General features: G+C 41.1%; 1 protein-coding gene across 2 annotated transcripts in view; it reads left to right on the forward strand.

Annotated features, from left to right (window-relative positions):
- DCLK2 (doublecortin like kinase 2) overlaps nucleotides 1–14,066 on the forward strand; it is a 152,885-nt gene that overhangs the window by 110,878 nt on the left and 27,941 nt on the right. The window contains exons 6-8 of one of the 2 annotated variants that reach the window (XM_065877312.1): nucleotides 6,461–6,536; nucleotides 7,907–8,015; nucleotides 9,639–9,696. In XM_065877312.1, the coding sequence (XP_065733384.1) occupies nucleotides 6,461–6,536; nucleotides 7,907–8,015; nucleotides 9,639–9,696 (243 nt within the window). The remainder of the gene's footprint in view (nucleotides 1–6,460; nucleotides 6,537–7,906; nucleotides 8,016–9,638; nucleotides 9,697–14,066) is intronic. The other variant, XM_065877311.1, reaches the window with a different exon arrangement.

The raw sequence follows: 14,066 nt of genomic DNA on the forward strand, positions 1-14,066 counted from the left end.
CACATTTGCTGTGGCATTTGGGCAAGTTATATAACCTCTCTGAGCTTTGGTTTCTTCACAGATGGATGGAGATGATGATAATACCTAATTCATAAGATATAAAAGTACTCATTTTAGGACTTGGCACAAAGTAGGTATTCAGTAAACTGTAATGAGTTGCTTCTTTCCTTTTCTTACAAAGAGAACATTGTTCTTGGGCTATTGATAACTCACAATGGCTAGATTACTGGATGAGTGATAGAGAGAACTTAAATTAAGATAGCTGGACAATTAATTACGATTACTGCCAGAAACTTCCTCCACAGAGGTTCTCAACCTTAGCTACACATTAGACCTTCTGTGAAGCTTAAAAAAATATTGATGCCTGGGCCCTACACGCAAGAATTCTTTAATCTGCGGTGCAGCTTGGCAATAGAATTTTTCAAATCTTCCCTCGTAATTCTAATGTACAGCCAAGGACAGAGAACCACTGCTTTATAACAACCATACCCTGGGGTTTATTCTGTTCTAAGCGTTTAAAAGCGTAAGAATGATATTGGAGGAAAAGCTTTCCTAAGAAAGTTCTTGTAGACCGGGGATTTATTTGCCTGTGACCACATTTGGCCCAACGCCTGTTTTTCTCAATAAAGTTTTATTGGAACACAGCCATGCTCATTTGTTTCCATTTGGTCTATGGCTGTTTTCACGCTACAACAGCAGAGTTGAGTAGTTGTGACAAAGACCATATGACCCACAAAGGCTAAAATGACTCTCTGGCCCTTTACAGAAAATGTTTCTGACCCCTGCAGTAGGCCACTTAAAAATTGAATCATAATGCTGTTTTCCAAGATGCATTCAAGAAAGTCAACTCACTACACAAGTATATCTGCTAGATTCTGTTCAAATGCTTCCTTTTATGAAAAACCAAAATGAAGTTGGGACTATTAAGTAGTTCTATTAAGTAGCATTAAGAGAACTATTTTTGCTATATTTTTTTGAGAATTGCCTATTTCTGAACAAAACTTCACAATTTTAGTATAGCACTTAACATTCTCTTTAAATTCTAAGTTTTGTAGAAATAGTAAGAAATTTAATGTAGGACACTTTGACTTAACTTCCTTACTAAAAATGTGGAAAGCTGGCATGTTAATGATTATCAAATGTACTTAACCCTGAATGCCCTTTTAAATGAAGCTAGTTGAGAGTACTGTATAGCTTTTTCTGCTTGTTTTCAAGTCTTTTTTAAAAAGTTCTTAGCAGAAGTGGCTTCTTGTGCATTTTCCTGCCTTGCATACTCATAAAAACGGAGCCACTGCTGCCAGAGAGTAGGTAGGTGGTGACGCAGTGGAGCAGGTCCCAGAGAATGTGCTCGGCAATGTCTTCAGTCTTTTTAATCACTTTCCTTCCTTCACTCACCAGGAAATATGTCCCCTCTGCTCCCCACCCCTAAACATCATCACATCTTTTTGAACCAGTTAGTAATTATGGAAGATATCTTGAAAGAACCCAGTTGCTGCCATCCGTTTATGCTTTACTGAGGAGCAGCTCACCCAAATGCAGCATCTAGGCACAGTCTTCGTGCTGTCTCAGCATCCTGGTTGCTGATGGAAGCATGAAAGCTCATTAGAATTTTAAGAGATTAAAAAAAAAATGTTTAGTTGAACAATAGAAATGGGGCAGGTTTTAATCAGGAATGCCATATTTTAATCTCTCCTTGCTTCAATAAGAGAATAGTTCTCTTACAAGGGACAGGGAAATCCATAAATTCTGCCTGGTAAATGGTGGGAATTTTGTAGTCATAGCTTTCGCCCTAGTGTTTTCCTTCCTCTTTTGTCTGCATGTCTCTCAGGGCACCGGGAATGCTTTGCTTTATATATAAAAACAGACACTTCACGTTTGCCAGGGATCTGTCCAGAGATCTTGGTGAATACCCAGCTTTTCTTGGATTCTCACAGCACCAGGCTTCGTTGCCAGGAGGTCACGTGAGCTTAATTGCTAGCGGTGTGATTCCAGCACACCCAGTGCAGATTCGTGCTGTAGCGAAGTGGTTCCATCGCATGGATCCTCACGGGCGTTTGTAACCATCAGAAGGAACCTTCAAATGGTTAGGTGAGGTTTCTGGGAAGGATTTTAAGGGTGCACACATGCCTCTTCCTGAGACTGCAAGCTTCCGGCAGTAATGACCTTGGCCCTACATCTTTGCATCCTTTGCAGCCAGCACAGGTTGTAGCTGAGGGAGGAAAGGAAAACTGTCTGTGGGTCTAATCATGTCCAGTCTGTTGAGCTGTGTTATAATAAGATGATTCCCTCATTTCTTTATGTTTTCATTTTCTGCATGAAAGCTTTCTTTTCAAATAAAGAAACATATTGGGGCAGGTAATCAGTTATGTCACTTCTGTTAACTCTCTAGTTTTTAAATGCTTGGGGTTTAGCACTTTGAAAAAAAATCATTCTGTTTGAGAGTCTTGAAAAGTAATCTTCTTGCCATCATTCCTTGCTAAGAAAGCTGCATTTCCTGGTGATTTAGTGAAAACTTTTGTCAGGTACACATGAAAGTAGCCTCTCACGTGGGCCTGCGCCCTCACACTGCCCATGAGGCAACCTCTGAGGCCGGGCTTCAGCCCAGTTGCTGGAGGACCAGCTTCCACCACCTGTTCTGACTCCTTGCCACCTCTGAATCCCAACACAAACCAGGTTTGTAATTGCTGGACTGTACAGGGAATCAGGATATCTGGGAATGGGGGTTTAATCAAAAGAAACATTGAGAAAGTTACAGGGGTTGACAGGAGCTCAGTAAACACTCCAGAGAGTCACGCATCCATGTGAAAATGTACAAAGAGGTAAAAATGCCTGCATTTTAGCTCCTTCCAAGACTTCTTAGCCCTTGAGTCAGAACATATCAGCTTGTGATGAACTAACTTACTCAAATTAGCTCAAGAAAGAGACCTGTGAGAAGAACGTTACCTGCTTCCAGGAGAGCTGAGCAAGCAGGCCTGGGGGAAGGCAGGTCTTCGGACCTCAGCAGTGGGCGTGGGGTCTGCACACTGCACACTCCCACCGGCTCTGAGTGTTGGGAAGGCAGATGGTTCCTTCAGTGCCCAGGCTGGACCCAGCCAGCTGTGTCCTGAGGCTGTGAGGCGGCCCCATTCTGGGCTGTGAGATATAGACATTCAGGCAAGCCAGCCACTGTCCACTGCTGCTCCCGGACATCGACAGTCCACCTCCCCCATCCCTGTAACCTAAAGGCAAGTCGTGATCAAAGGGGATCTTTCCAGTTATCTTTTGAGATCTAAAACTTTCCCCAAAATGACATTCTTCTTATCTTTATTCCATTAAGAACGTGGCTGATACGAGTTTAATTTGGATCTCTTATTCCCATGACTGACAGTTTTCAATCTAGGAAGAGTTGGATTAGAAATGGAACAGACTTCGAATGAATTATTTAGCAAAAGATCTCTTATAGCCATTGTACATTCAATAACTCAAAAGCATTTCTCTGACACTCACTTCAAGACCCTATGCTAGGCGTTTTGAGGAAAAATACTAATAACTAATATTGAGTTATTGTTACATGTCAGTGATTGTGCTAAATGATTTTACGTGCATGAGCTAATTTTAATTCTTTAGCATATCTTTGCGCTAGCTGCTGCTCCTATCCCTATATTCAGAGCAGAAAATTAAGACTTAGGAAGTTTTAGCAACGTTTCAAAGAAAACCAAAAGATTATTGGAGACTTCTCTGGTGGCGCAGTGGTTAAGAATCCGCTTGCTAATGCAGGGGACACGGGTTCAAGCCCTGGTCTGGAGAGTTCTCACATGCCGCAGATCAACTAAGCCCGTGCGCCACAACTACTGACCCTGTGCTCTAGAGCCCACGTGCCACAACTGCTGAGCCCGCGTGTCACAACTACTGAAGCCCATGTGCCTAGAGCCTGTGCTCCACAAGAGAAGCCACTGCAGTGAGAAGCCTGCGCACCGCAACGAAGAGTAGCCCCCCGCTCACCGCAAGTAGAGAAAGCCCGCGCGCAGCAACGAAAACCCAACACAGCCCAAAATAAACAAATAAATGAAGCTACTCAAAAAAAAATTTTTTTTTTTTTTTTTTTGCGTACATGGGCCTCTCACTGCTGTGGCCTCTCCCGTTGCGGAGCACAGGCTCCGGACGCACAGGCCCAGTGGCCATGGCTCACAGGTCCAGCCGCTCCGCGGCATGTGGGATCCTCCCGGACCAAGGCCCGAACCCGTGTCCCCTGCATCGACAGGCGGACTCCCAACCACTGCACCACCAGGGAAGCCCAAAAAAATTTTTAAAAAAAGAAAGATTATTGGAGTTAATGTAAGTATGAAATACATGAAAAAAAGTGGTGGGAAACAAGTTGGACAAGTAGGTAAGGGGATGAATCACGACCTGAGTGCCATGCTGAAGACGTGTGGGTTCTGTTGCTAACGAAGACCAAATGAGTTTCTGGGATCCTAGGGGCGATGTCAGAACTATTCTTCGGAAAAGCTTCTCTGGCTATAATTGTGGAGTGGGAGAGACTGATGGAACTGAGGAGGCCTCTGGTAGAGGTGCCGAGAGAAGCCGAGGACGACCAGGACTGGGGTAGTTGCTGTGGCCATGAATGGAGCAGAGAATGCTGTGGTTTTCTTTTCAGCTTCCTTTTATGTTCCCTCTCTGGGGCTTGATTTTAAAAGTCTAGCTTTTAAACATCCTAGCATAGACTCCTGCTGGATTTGGAGTTGCCTTCAATTTCAGCAGAAAAAAAAAAAAAAAAAAGAATAAAACAAACAAAACTCCATTTTGAAAAACTTTGTCCACCAAATTACCTGTATTGTGAGGAAACAGTGATTGAGGAGCCAGGTGTTCATCCGGCTGCAGCATTTTCATCAGGCTAAGGGTGGCCAGAAAGCGACCCACACGCACACCCACGTTCCTGCACGACTACTCCCCTGTCAGCGTGTAGGACACAGACACTTATGAGAGGTGTGTTTGCCCCTCAGGAGGGGGCTCATTTGGTGGCTGTCACCACTGCTTTTCCGTGGCCCTGGGTTTCCTAGCAGGACACGCCGCTCCTGGTTTTACTGTCTACACAGGTGTGGTTACGTGGGACCTGAGAAAACAGCCTAATTTTTACGTGCCTCTCATTCTTGAGGCTCGTATTTTATCCCCAAAGAACTTCTGGGTGATCCTGTTTGAAGGAATGTTGTAAGTATTGGGTTTTCCTGGATTGCACCAAACTCAGCATCTGTGGGGTTCTCCACTTCACCCAGAGGAAGAGAGTGGACTCAGTGTCTCCAGCTTGTGGGCACTGTGGGAAGGGTAGGTCCCTGCCCTAGACCTGTGCTATCTGTGCTTTCATTTAGCAAGTGTGAATTAAGTAGTGTGTGCACCAGACCCTGTGCTACACATGGAGGATGCAGGGATGAAGAAGGCACAGCTGCTCTGGGGCAGAAGCTGCCAGGATAGTTTGGCATAGAGGCAAGCATGTAAACATACCAGCACAAAACATGCCAAAGGTGCTTCTCAGTATTTGGTAAGTCTTTTGATGTTTAAACTCCTGAAAGGAATACTTTTTTTTTTTTTTTTGAAAGAGAAGAAAGAAAATTAAAGATGAAAGAGAAAAGATTGAGTTTGAAAGTGTAATAGCCCTTGGAAATTAAGAAAAAATTCCATAAGCCTACAGAATAATAAAGAAAATAAATAATAAAACAAAATAGTAATAAATATATGAATAATAGCCATAATATGAGTTTTTCAGTTTACCTAAGAACTAGAGATATTTCTGTGTTAGACTGGGAACTTCAGCTTTTTGTGAAGTTGGAACCTACCTAAAAGCTTTATCTCTTATTCCCCTCTGGTTCCTAGTAAAAAAAGCTCCTTATAATGCTTCAGAGGAATTCCTGCTGTCTTAGGGTGGCAAAGGAGTTGATTGAGCCAGGGCTGTTCTCTGGGTCCTGAAACTACAGGAGGGTGTGGAAGGTGATGCACTCCCGGACATGGGGCTGGACTTCTGAGAAGAGCTCGACCCTAGCAGGGACTCTGGTGGTCAGCCAGGGTGTGGGGAAGGGTGGGGAATGTGGGATCTGGGGACTCTGTGCTGACATTCTTGTAATTATCTATAGTTCTAAGCCTTCTTGTGCCGCTAGTAACTACCTTGTTCGTGGGTGATGCCGTGAAAGTCTCCTTATTTTACATCGTTGAGATCAAAAGTAACACAGTATCAAAGAAGAGTAACATACATCAATTTTCCTGATACTAATATGAATTGAAAATACTGTATCTAAGGAAGATCTGTATTAATGGGATTGTATATAGGGAGAAAGGTGAGATGAGAAGCAAGGGAGTGCTTCCTCTGTTTCTGTACCATTTTATTTTACTTTTCTTGCATTCTATTATATAAGCATTTTCTGTTCTCTTAAGGATGAGCTAGCTAAAGATTCGGAAACTTATCCTGATAATGATGGGCACTCTCCTCTTTCAGCAGGTTTCTGCACATGGCCGATCTTCTTCCAATGTAAATGGCGGGCCTGAACTTGATCGTTGCATGAGTCCTGAAGGTAGTTCTCAGCCTATGATTACTTTTTTTTTAAAAAATTATTTATTTATTATTTTTGACTGTATTGGGTCTTCGTTTCTGTGCGAGGGCTTTCTCTAGTTGCGGCGAGCGGGGACCACTCTTCATCATGGTGTGCGGGCCTCTCACTATCGCGGCCTCTCTTGTTGCAGAGCACAGGCTCCAGACGCGCAGGCTCAGTAGTTGTGGCTCATGGGCCTAGTTGCTCCGCGGCATGTGGGATCTTCCCAGACCAGGGCTCGAACCCGTGTCCCCTGCATTAGCAGGCAGATTCTCAACCACTGCGCCACCAGGGAAGCCCTATGGTTACTTTTGTAAGGGAAGCCATCCATGTGAACTTGGTCGCCCCCCAAACCCACTTGTGCTGAATTATCTCCCTAAACAGCAATGGGATCATGACACCAGTTAGCCTGTTTAGCCTTATGGGGCAGGGGTCACATCAATATGTATAGAATCTCATTAATTAAGCTATCCGATTTCAGATTTTAGTCTTGGGTTTCCTTTATTTTTCCTTAGGTGCAATCTGCTCACAATTCCTAAATGTAGACTTTCCTTGTTCTTAGATAACTTTAAGTGGGTTTCTTTGTTTGATGTCAGCTATGTACAGGGCACTGGGGATACATTGTGAAAAGTGGTCGATCTTAACCACTTCCTTCTCCTGCCCCTCCCCCCCCTCCTTTTTGAGGACACTTTGAGCCAGAAATTAGCCTTAACAAGGTATACCTAAGTGGCCAGAATTTTCTTTACTAGAAAAAAAAATATATATATATATATATGTATATATATATATATATTTTTTGCGGTACGCGGGCCTCTCACTGTTGTGGCCTCTCCCGTTGCGGAGCACAGGCTCCAGACACGCAGGCTCAGTGACCATGGCTCACAGGCCCAGCGGCTCCGCGGCATGTGGGATCTTCCCGGACCGGGGCACGAACCCATGCAGGGGACTCAACCACTGCTCCACCAGGGAAGCCCTACTAGAAAATCTTGAAGAGAAAATTTCTAAGATCAAGTCCCCATCATCATCCCCTCCCCCTTTCTCCAGAGTTGACAAAAAGTTTACAAAGTTTTGGTTAGACTTCCCTTTTACCCAAAGCTAATCACTTATTTTCAGCTGATATTTCAGGGATTTGTCAGGTTTATTGATTTTGTTGGTTTCTGATTCCAACCAACAAGGCCAAAAGGAAATTGGTGGTTCAGGTGTTCTATTCAGAGAATATGCTCAGAGGATTTTCTTTAGTTTTACCACAGATTTAGAAATAACTCCATTGTGATTTATTATTTCACCAATCTGTAGGAATCAAGGTGAAATGTGATGTGTTCACTAGACTTTGTGTTTATCCGTTTTTGCAGGTGTGAATGGAAACAGGTGCTCTGAATCGTCAACTCTTCTTGAGAAGTACAAAATCGGGAAGGTTATTGGTGATGGCAACTTTGCAGTAGTCAAAGAGTGCATGGACCGGTGAGTGGGTAGTGAGGATAATCGTTTGTTCACCGACACATACATTTCTCCTTTGGAGTTTATTCTTATCTGAATGAACGAAAGGCCTTCTTAAAGAGTCTACTCTTAGGGCTAGTGTTTTGCATGCCCACACGCAACTTGACAGGGGAAAATATATGTAGAATATAAACCTGCTTTGTACTTTGGGAGATATATCAGGTCTCATCCATGAGCCGGAGAAAAATGGGAAAGAGTACGGTTCATTAAAAAAAAAAAAAAAAAATCTCCTATAGCACTTCTGTGCCAGGCTCTATTCTCAGTGCTGTACTTATAGTAAGTCATTAACCCTCTCAGCTAATAATTAATTGCATATTATCAGTAGTTCAGGTACATGAGCTCTGACTTTATTCAGTATCAGAATCAGCCAACTTTTGCTCATATTAAAATTATATTTTTGCTTGTCCAGCCTTATTTTGTTTAAGGTCCTAATTTCTCAGATGGTAACAAATCCATTCTTTTACATTCCAGGCCTTTTGTAAACAATATTAAAACTGGAAAAGACTCAGATTAGAGTCTTTGTGTTTATAGCCTGTTATTCTAGCTGCTCTAAGTGGTAATTTTTGTTGTGGTGGTGGGAGATGGGTGAGGGGGAGTTTTCCAGAAAGTTCTGGTGACTACAGTTTTCTTGTTCTGCTACATCTCCAGTGAAGCTTTACTGCTCCTTATATGGTATACAAAGTAGCTCCCTGTCTTCTAAGCCCCTCTGCTTAGCTCTGGTACACAGATTGCTGCTCAAGCAACAAGCATCTAAAATATGACTTCTAAAGACTCATTAGAAATCTGAGGCAGTGTTTGGTTTCTATTATGGAGAAGCAGTTTAAATAAAAGTTATTCTTCCAAGGCCGGTCTCATCAGTGTGTACTGTGACCACCTGGCAAAAGCAGCTTGTGCTTGAGAGAACTAACCTATTCCAAGAATACCACAGTGTTCTTTCTTGAACTGCTTTCCTATTCTAAAAGATGTATTTTTGACATGTTCAGATTCAATTATACTAAAGGTGATTAAAAGTTAAATAACAACATCAGGACTCTTGTGTCAAATGAATGACATCTCTAGTACCAGATACGGACGTTTAAAGGTGTGGATAAGGTGGCACCAGATCCTAAGTGGAGTTTTGGCTGAGAAATAGAAACTGAAAGTCTAGGGACTTTTCAGTTTTGAATTATGGGCTAATTAGTGACTAATGGACTCATGTAAAGACATTGATAAAAGAAAAGTTTCTGTTACTTTGATTCATTTTTCTTAATTTTATTCTGTCTCCTAAGAGAACTATTTTTGAGATTTAAGTATGGAAGAACAGCTTCTTGTCCAAGTCTGATACAACAGAATTTAAATACTTTAAATATGTGAGTTACTTAATATTGTAATGATTAATACTTATAAAAGGAGATTGACAGTGTGGCTTTGTGGGTTTTAAAAAAATCTTTTGTGGGTATTTTTCTCCCTGACCCCACTCAGCATCCCCTCTGGTGTATAGAGAAGGAAGCCACTCTTTTTTCCCTGGGTCTGTGCTGTAGAGGAAATCAGGATGGATGGTGTCTTTGATTTATGTCTTTAAATGGCCTTCCTCTGATTATTCCATAGGTCCACAGGAAAGGAGTTTGCCCTAAAGATTATAGACAAAGCCAAATGTTGTGGAAAGGTAAAGTATACATAACTGTTTTGTAAAAGAAACTGAAAAAACTTAGAGATGTTTACTGCGGTGAAGGAATTTAAGTGGTGATTTGACAAGATCATAATAGGAATAGTCTGCTGATAGTAGCGGGGGAAACCTTATCAAGCTTTTTTTTCCCCTGCCATTTTTCAGAAACCTTAATCCTAAAACAGTAAATTGATTTGATCTCTGTCCTAACCATTGAAAAATACAAGTTCTTCTCTCTGGGAGATGTCTGTATCAAAACCCAGCAACACACAAAAGGTGCCTCAAGAACTGTGAGGGTTCTGAGACTTTTCAAACTAAGAAATTAGCCTTCCAGCTTTGTAGATGTGGCAGAAGACACAAGATTCCTGGGTCAGACAAAAACTACTACTGGTGCCATAGCAGATAGCATGAGCTCCATGCTTGCACTGGTTCCCAAAGCCCACAGAAGTGATGCAGAGGGGCCCAGCTGGATGCTGTCCATACAGTGGATTTGTGTCACAGTGGAGGACCCCCAAGCTTAGGAACCCCCCAATCTTATGAGGGGGCCACTAGCATCCTACCCAGCCTCTGCCCCGGAGGAGAGCATTATTTTTATTATCATGGTCAGGAAACAAATCGCCCTCCACCCCTGGGGGAGACCCTGTCTCTGTCTTCCAAGGATGTTTGCTATACAGACATACTTGGAAAGATAGTTTGTAACTAAAGATGATGTGGGATGTGCAGAAACACCATGGATTGTCTTCCCAAATGGAAGAACTTTTTTCTCTGTCCTACTCTGAAGATGGGACTGGGAAAAAAATCAAATGATAGAATGCTGCTAGATTACTGCCATTTCAACTATGTTTGAAAGGATAAATATTCTACAATAGTGATGACAAAGACCTTTTTAGATTCCTTTCTGGCAAGTAGCATAGCAGTTAAGAGAGCAGGCTCTAGGGCCTTCCCTAGAAGGTGGCGCAGTGGTTAAGAATCCACCTGCCAATGCAGGGGACACGGGTTCGAGCCCTAGTCTGGGAAAATCGCACATGCTGCGGAGCAACTAAGCCTGTGCGCCACAACTACTGAGCTGGCACTCTAGAGCCCGCGAGCCACAACTACTGAAGCCTGTGTGCCTAGATCCCATGCTCCGCAACAAGAGAAGCCACCGCAATGAGAAGCCCGTGCACCGCAATGAAGAGTAGCCCCTGCTCGTTGCAACTAGAGAAAGCCCACGCACAGCAACGAAGACCCAACACAGCCAAAAATAAATAAATTAATTAATTAATTGAAAAAAAGAGAGAGAAGGCTCTAGATCTCATGGTCCAACTCTGAGTTGCTCGCACTTGTGGTGCTGAGCACTTGAAGTATGGCCAGTCTGAACTGAAACGTACTCTCAGTGTAAAACACAACAGATTTTGAAGACTTAAGCAGAAAGAAGAATGTAAGATACTTCATTAATATCTTTTATATTTGATTACATGTTGAAATGATAATATCTTGGATATATTGGGTTAAATAAGTTATATATTTTACCTGCTTTTTATATTTTTTAACATGGCTACTAGAAAACTTAAATTTACATATGTGGATCACATTTCTATTGAACAGTACTACTCTAGAGCCAGATTGTATAAAGTTTAATCCTGGCTCTGCCTCTTTTTGCTGTACGACCTTGAAAAAATTAGTTAACCCCTCTGTGCCTCTGTTTCTTCCTATAAAATGCAGTTGTTAATAATATCGAAGGCATAGGTTATTGTGAATTAATTGAATTAAGGCATAGAAAACATGTAGAAAAGCACCAGTATATAACAAGGATTTAACACGTGTTAACTGTCAATATTATTAATATGCCAGAGGAATTCAGAAGTTATAGCTAGGAGGATTTGACGTGATAGTAGTGGTTTTATATTTATGGAACTCCTAAAACTATTCTTCATCAGACATTTACAAAATTGTGTATTTTTAACAGGAAACTTAAAATATTATGATACAGTGTTAGAAGAGTCTTCTCAGAGACCCAGAATGGAAAATCCAATAGACAAATGTGTCATATACTTTTTTTTTTTTTTTTTTTTACTACATTGTGACAGCTAATGAAGCAGAGTCTGTGCAAAATGCCCCCCTTTTCTTTGAATAAGGTTTTTCTAAATGTAATTTTCTTTAAATAATTCTATGTGTTTTTAGTTATTGTGCTAACAATTTTATTACATTTTCAGCTGCAAAGCCTGTCTCCATATGTAAGTAGGTGTTGCTCTTTGTATCTGGTACTGTGTGATTTAAGCAGAATGTGTCATAATTTGGGAAGCCAAGTTCTAACCAACTGTATTAAAGTATTTTTTCAAAAAAGTTTAAAAATAATTGCTCTGGTAAGGATATTGTTTACATGATTAAAATTTAAGCAGCTGTCTCAGTAGTTGAAAAAAAATCTTTATGTAAAAAAATTCAGTCTGGTACATTAAGTGTTGAGGCAAATGAATAGGTCACTTCAAACATTTGGATCTTATTTTTCTTTGTTATTGAATGTCATTTTATTTTTATAATTCACGATCATATACTTATTTCCATCCTTATATTTTGCTTATTTGAACAATTATTTCCACATTGACTATATAAAATTATAATATTAAAACTTAAAAAAAAACTGAAGGATAGTTGACTTACAATATTGTGTTAGTTTCAGTTGTACAGCAAAGTGGTTCAGTAATTTTTTCAGATTATATTTCATTATAGGTTATTATAGGATATTGAATATAATTCCCTGTGCTATACAGTAAATCCTTGTTACTTATCTATTTTATGTAAAGTAGTTTGTATCTGTTAATCCCATACTTGTTCTAAATAGGTAGATTTTTCCACTAAAGTTTATATTTAGGAAAAAAATTGATATAGAGAATTTGCTTTTTTTTGGCAGCAGGGGCAACTCTTCATCGCGGTGCACGGGCCTCTCACTGTTGCGGCCTCTCGTTGCAGAGCACAGGCTCCAGATGCGCAGGCTCAGTAGTTGTGGCTCACGGGCCCAGTTGCTCTGCGGCATGTGGGATCTTCCCAGGCCAGGGTTCGAACCCGTGTCCCCGGCATTGGCAGGCAGATTCTCAACCACTGTGCCACCAGGGAAGCCCAGAATTTGCTTTTTTAAAACAAAATCTAAGGGGAGGTATTCAGCCACTCTTCGGGGGCATCGTTCGTTACCTCTGCCTTGTGGGTTGTATACAGAAAAGTAATAATGATGAAAATAATATCAGCCATTTATCAAAATGTATTATCTATCCAAAATGTATTATCTATCCATTTATCAAAATGTATTATCTATCCAGGCTTGGACATACAGAAATTTTGCACATTATCTTTAATGACTTGCAAAACAGATGTACTGATTTTACAGATAAAGAAACAGAAATTCAAATTAAATAGCTTCCCAAAAGTCACACAGAAGCAGAGCAGTGATTGGACCTTTGGGCTAGTTGGTTGAACAGCCAGTCTACACTGGCCAATCTACCATGATCCCTCTCCAAGTTCAACTTATGCATTTGTTCCTATAATAAGAACCTGGGAAAAATTCTTAACCTCCAGTTTTCTGTTTGCTTTTCTGTAATGTACAAGATTAATTCACTTGTTTACCTAACATTTGACGTTTGTGCAAGATACTGTGCTAGGAATAAGGTAACTTAACAATACCAGTTCTGTAAAAGTGTTATGGGAGTTCAGGGTAGCACATGAGAGAGAAGTAGGTGCTCAGTGGAGATGCCTTAGAGCAAGAAGCGTTCGAGCTGGATTTGAGCAGTAGGTACGGCTTGAGTAGGCAGTAATGACAGAAAAGCTTTTGAGGCGGCCAGCGCAGCCTGAGTAGAGGCCCAGAAGATGGAAAGCATGTTGGGTTCTTCCAAGTAGGAAGTTTTCTTTTTCTTTTTAAAAAATATTTATTTATTTATTATTTATTTATTTTTGCTGTGCTGAGTCTTCATTGCGGTACACGGGATGTTCATTGCAGCATGCGGACTCTTAATTGCAGCATACAAACTCTTAGTTGCGGCATACAAACTCTTAGTTGCGGCATGCATGCAGGATCTAGTTCCCTGACCAGGGTTCGAACCTGGGCCCCCTGCCCTGGGAGTGTGGGCCACTGGACCACCAGGAAAGTCCCTCAGTAGGAGATTTTCTTAAATTGATTTATAATGTTGTGTTAGTTTCTGGTTTACAGCAAAGAGATTCAGTTATACATACGTATTTTTTTTCATATTCTTTTTCATTATAGGTTATTACAAGATATTGAATATACAGTAGTAGTTCCCTGTGCTATATAGTAGGGCCTGGTTGTTTATCTACTGGTTTGGCCAAAAAGTTCATTCGGTTACTGAATATGTTGTTCAGTAAAGTTCTTTGTGAAAATGTGT

Source organism: Phocoena phocoena, chromosome 5 (assembly GCF_963924675.1).
Source record: "Phocoena phocoena chromosome 5, mPhoPho1.1, whole genome shotgun sequence".
NCBI lineage: Eukaryota > Metazoa > Chordata > Mammalia > Artiodactyla > Phocoenidae > Phocoena > Phocoena phocoena.